The sequence below is a fragment of the Thalassophryne amazonica genome, chromosome 12 (genome assembly GCF_902500255.1).
Source record: "Thalassophryne amazonica chromosome 12, fThaAma1.1, whole genome shotgun sequence".
NCBI lineage: Eukaryota > Metazoa > Chordata > Actinopteri > Batrachoidiformes > Batrachoididae > Thalassophryne > Thalassophryne amazonica.
Genome location: NC_047114.1, coordinates 58,376,136 through 58,381,156, shown reverse-complemented (window position 1 = coordinate 58,381,156; position 5,021 = coordinate 58,376,136). Strand labels below are relative to the sequence as shown.

General features: G+C 44.5%; 1 protein-coding gene across 1 annotated transcript; it reads left to right on the top strand.

Moving 5' to 3' along the window:
• The first annotated feature begins 4,140 nt into the window (after positions 1–4,140).
• On the top strand, positions 4,141–4,478 carry LOC117522011 (cortexin-1-like). The gene has a single exon (XM_034183378.1). The coding sequence runs from the start codon at positions 4,166–4,168 to the stop codon at positions 4,439–4,441; it is 276 nt and encodes a 91-aa protein (XP_034039269.1). The 5' UTR covers positions 4,141–4,165; the 3' UTR covers positions 4,442–4,478.
• Positions 4,479–5,021: the final 543 nt, after the last annotated feature.

Genomic DNA, 5,021 nt, shown 5'->3' with positions numbered 1-5,021 from the left:
ATTTAATGTTGTGAATGTGCACAACGAACATACAGACAATCTCAGAATATCATAACAGTCAATACACAAAGGTGACGTGTGGGCAGGCTCGAGGATAGAAGACGTCTGTCCTAAGAAGAGCCGGAACCACACGATTTCCGCCGCCCCAGAACCTGGTGAATACTGGAGCCGCCAAGTCCCGAATTCCCAGGTGATCACCGTCCCCGACTGTCGGATCTGGTACTGCTGGCGAAGAATAAAGACAGTCAAGTGTGGGTGTGTGTACACCCAGTAACAACAATGGTGGGAATGCCACCTCCACCTCTCACTCAGAATGCTGAGGTATTTACAGTGATCCCTCAGAGGAAAAGAGTGCCGTCCTGCGCTCACTCAGCCTCCACAAGAAGAGGGACCAGTACTCCTGCAAACACTCACAATATACAGCTTATTAGAAACACAAATGGCTGAGGATATTACCTCCAATGAAGTATGATATCTCGGCAACGAGGTGGAGATGACGTTTGGTCTTTATGGAGTGAGATGATGTTGAGTAGATGGGTGACAGCTGTCAAGAGGTAATGAGCGACAGCTGTCACCCCCGGCTGTGTCCATGGCGGCAGCGCCCTCTCGTGCCTGAAGCCCGCACTTCAGGCAGGGCGCCCTCTGGTGGTGGGCCAGCAGTACCTCCTCTTCTGGCGGCCCACACAACAACCCTGACATCAGTGTGTTTGTGAATGGGTGAATGTGAGGCATAATTGTAAAGTGCTTTGATTGTCTGATACAGATGGAAAAGCGCTGTATGAATGCAGTCCATTTACCATAAATTGTGGTATGTTTACTGGTTTGGCAGATGGTCAGACTCTTTCACAGATGGTTGCTGTGGATAGAAGCACCCTTTTAATGTTCCCCTGTCTGAGAGTGCAGCCTGTTGGAGGAAGATACTGTATTTGGATGGCAGATGAATATAACCTAATGACAATGACCTTTCTGTTCTTGTTTTGCATGTTTGAAATTTCATTGTTGTACTTTGTGTACATGATCTTTATTATTGCATTGTGGCCAAAGCATTTGGTCACCCCCTGAGTCTGGTCTGCTTGAGTTTTTTTGTTGTTGTTGTTAAATTACCCCCAAGGGTAATTTGGAGTTTTTCCTTACCACCGTTGCCTGCGTACTTGCTCGTGAGGGTTGGTAAGTTAGACCTTACACTTGTGAAGGACCTTGGGGCAACTTATATTGTGATTCAGTCGCATGTCACCTTCTGATTACCGATACCGAGGCAGTCTTTTTAATTTCCCTGTTAAGGCTCAGATTGGTCCTTTGGTACATCATCGAGACAGCAGCAGCTCCATCAAAGCTTCCTAGCACAGAAGATGCTGCAGGAAAAGTTTATATGCTCCACAGTGCATTAAAGAGTGTTTTTGTGCAGCTCAGTCCTTCAGCTCTCCAAAGTTTTTTTTTCCCCTCTTGTTTTTTGCTGTCGTCATTCAGTTTATGTGAATTTGATTGTTGCTGCATTCAACTTGAGAAATGTTAGTGATGCAGCTAGGACTGCATATTTCTCTTACAGCAATAAAACAAGAGCAACCAGAGGTTCCCGACGTCCACCAAGTATTGACAAGAACTCAAAATAACAGATATGTGATTTACATCGTTACCTGGATCCAGATTCCACAACACAATACAATAATTGCATAGTGATCCAGAATGGTTCGACTGATCAAGATGTTCCAATCTGATATTTAATTCACAAGCTGAAACAAAATAATGTCTACCTGATCTTGGTTTTAATCCTGATGTTGGCTCCGTGAAGTAGTTTTGACATAATCCTTAAAAGTCTATTAACTGATTTCCTGATCCAGAATCTGGATCCAGATCACCTCCAAAATTTAATTCAAAGGATTCAAGGATTCAAAAGAATTTCATTGTCATATGCACAAAGGAACATGTTCCCTGCACAATGAATTGTGTCTACTGCAGTTAACCCATCCTAATTGCCAGTTAGGAGCAGAAGTCGCCATAAGGCGCCCGGGGACCAGCTCTAGATGTACATCCCTGCTTTAGGTCACTGCAGGGCTGAGCAAACCATGACCGACACAAAGACAAACAACACACACGTAACAGACATAAGCCGGCCTGGTACATAAACACATATAAAAAAGCACACACAAGGTAAGGAAGAGAAAAAAACCCTCAAGGTCGCTGCCTTCGAGAAGCCACAACAATGAGGAAAAAAACTCTTATCAGCACAGAGAACAGTAGACACACAGACAAACAAGAACACAGGACGACAGCCGAGATTTGAAAGTCCAGTTTATCAGAACACTCCGGTAGCAGCCCTTTTTGGCGCTAAACAACGGCCATGACTGAATCCTGGAAGGGAGGGGGGTTCTCTGAGCAGTCCACTGTTCACAGTCAACGTCAGAGCTGGAGAAGCTGAGGGAGGGGGAAACCAGGGAAGCGAGGCTTGAGTGTTTAATCTTCTTGGAGGTTTTTTATCGCAGCGGCCTTGAAGTGCAGCTGTCTTGGGGAAGCCAAATAAATGTCTGATTAGCAGACGCCTGAAAGATTCCACAGTTCTGAGAACAAAGTGGCTCTCAATGCATCTGAATGTAGAAAGGAGATGTGGTCATTTACTGACGGTCAAGGCGGTTTTCCAGCGCTGCAATCCTCCCAGAGATGGTTTCCAACGTGCGGTTAACACCCACCGACTGAGCAGTCACTGTCCTTCCAATCGAATCAATCAAGTGGGGCAATCTGGACGGCCCAATCAAAACAGCCTCCACTTTTTAAATTTTCCAGTAAACCAGCGCTATGCCCATGCCATACAGCAGAAAGCCGGTCACTCCCAAGCCAAATAGATACACATCTTCGACGTCCTCCACAGACAGCGTGTAAAGGCACATGACCTGCCATCTCCTCCATGAGTCCATCACGTAGCCCATCACATGCGTCCCGGCAGGACAGGTCGGGTCCTCCGCCCCTGAATGTCATAGAAAAAATAGTGTCAATTGCATTCAGAGACCACTTTAATGGAGTCTGCATGGCCTAACACTAATGTATGGTGAAAATTTGGTGAAAATCCATTAAGTAGTTTTGACGTAATCCTCAAAATCTGACAAAGTGAAGCATACAAATTTAATTCCTGATCCAGAATCCAGATCCGGATCATCACCAAAATTCAGTGGAGTCTTCCATGGCCTAATATCTATCTGTGGTGGAAACTTTGTTCAAAATCTGTGAAGTAGTTTTGACGTAATCTTTAAAAGCCTATATAAAGTGAAATCTTGACCCAGAATCCAGATCACCACCAAAGTTTTAATGGAGTCTTCCATGGCCTATTCTCTATCTGTGCTGAAAATTTTGTCAAAATCTGTGTAGTAGTTTTGACGTAATCCTGTTAAAAGATAGACAGACAAATAAATAAATGGCAATGATTTTATTACGTGTTTGGTGGACGTAATTAGGTGTACTATCAACTGGATGTTGATTTTCTGGCACTTGTTTGCTGAGGTGTGAGACATGCTGAAAGCAGCTCATATGAGGGCCTTTTGTCCAGCTGTGATCCCACTGATTTTTTCCGTCATACAGCACGTCTGCACAGTGGAAACTCACTGGCGCTGCATGTTTTTGTTTTAGGTGATGACTCAGCCTTCAGATCCAACAGTTCCCAGAAGACTAATGATGAGGAGAACAACACACTGATGAGCTCCTTCGGTCAAACCCACAAATTAGTGTAACACAGCCAAACCAGCGGAACAGTGAAGCAGAAATTGTGCACGAGTTGCCATCTGCACATGCTTCGAGGGATCCATGCAGCATCTTCACATCATGTTACGATGAAATCCTTCCTCTTCTGCTGGGCAGTGATTAAAATGTGGACACTAATGATGACTGTGCATGGTAGTTTCAGTAGCGATGCTAGTTTTTTATAGTCTTGAAAGCTTGCCTGAGCTTTATTATATCTCAGTGAGCATGCCGCAGCTTGCTTCAGCAGAGGACTGATTAATTTATTGTTTTGTTTCTGCTGAAACATATTCACTATCCTGTGGTGTCATCTCCCCAAAACACAGCTGACTGATGTTTTCATATTCTACTCCATAAAAACAGTGACCATACAAATTACTGCCTTCATTCATATAATCTGATGCTTAAAAGAAAAACAGTCAGTCAGTCACTCACATCCAGTATGAGCATCACAAACTACTGGGTTGTGGATTATGAGCTGTCCTCTCCTGCGCCGCCTGAGTTCCCCAGGAGCCCCACTGTGGTGCAGCCTGAGGTGGGACACGCTGAGCATGGGACAGCCCTGTGCTTCATGGGCCTCCTGCTCCTCCTGCTCCTCTTTCTCCTTGTTCGCTGCATCCGCATCTTATTGGACCCTTACAGCAGCATGCCCGCATCATCGTGGACAGACCATAAGGAGAGACTGGACGGGGGACAGTTCGATTATGTGGTGGTGTAAACGCTGGCTGAAGACAGAGGTGAATGTAGGGTTGATTTGATTTGATTTCTTACTTTCTTGATTTCAGGTTAGAGAACAGTGAACAAATGCAGGGGCAAATTCAGGGGTGGCACCAGAGAGGCACTGGCCTCATCTGAAATATGATTGGCCCCTGAAGTTCTTGTCCTGTCCAACACCAAAAAATTCTTTTATATTGCAAATTTACTGTGATTCCGACTCTGATGCACAAGCTGGATAGCAACTGCAGTAAAACAAGAAGACAAGAAGAAGATTTGCCACTAATCTGTTCACAAGAGTTTAAATCAATATGAAAAATGCTAACAGTTTTGTTTAAATCTTTTTAAAAGCATATAATGTGTTTCAACAAAAAGAAACAATTTGCTAAATATAGTCAATGCTAGGGCAGTATGGTGGCTTAGTGGTTAGCACTATTGCCTCACAGCAAAAAAGTTGTGGGAACGCTTCTCACCTGGCCCTTTCTGCGTGGAGTTTGCATGGTATTCACGCAGGTTCCTTCCAGATGCTCTGGCTTCCTCAAATGTCCAAAGACATGCTTGTTAGATGATTTAGGAACTTTATA

Bases quoted from the DNA above. Each gene is read 5' to 3' on its own strand.
- LOC117522011 (XM_034183378.1), top strand. From the start codon at position 4,166: ATGAGCATCACAAACTACTGGGTTGTGGATTATGAGCTGTCCTCTCCT.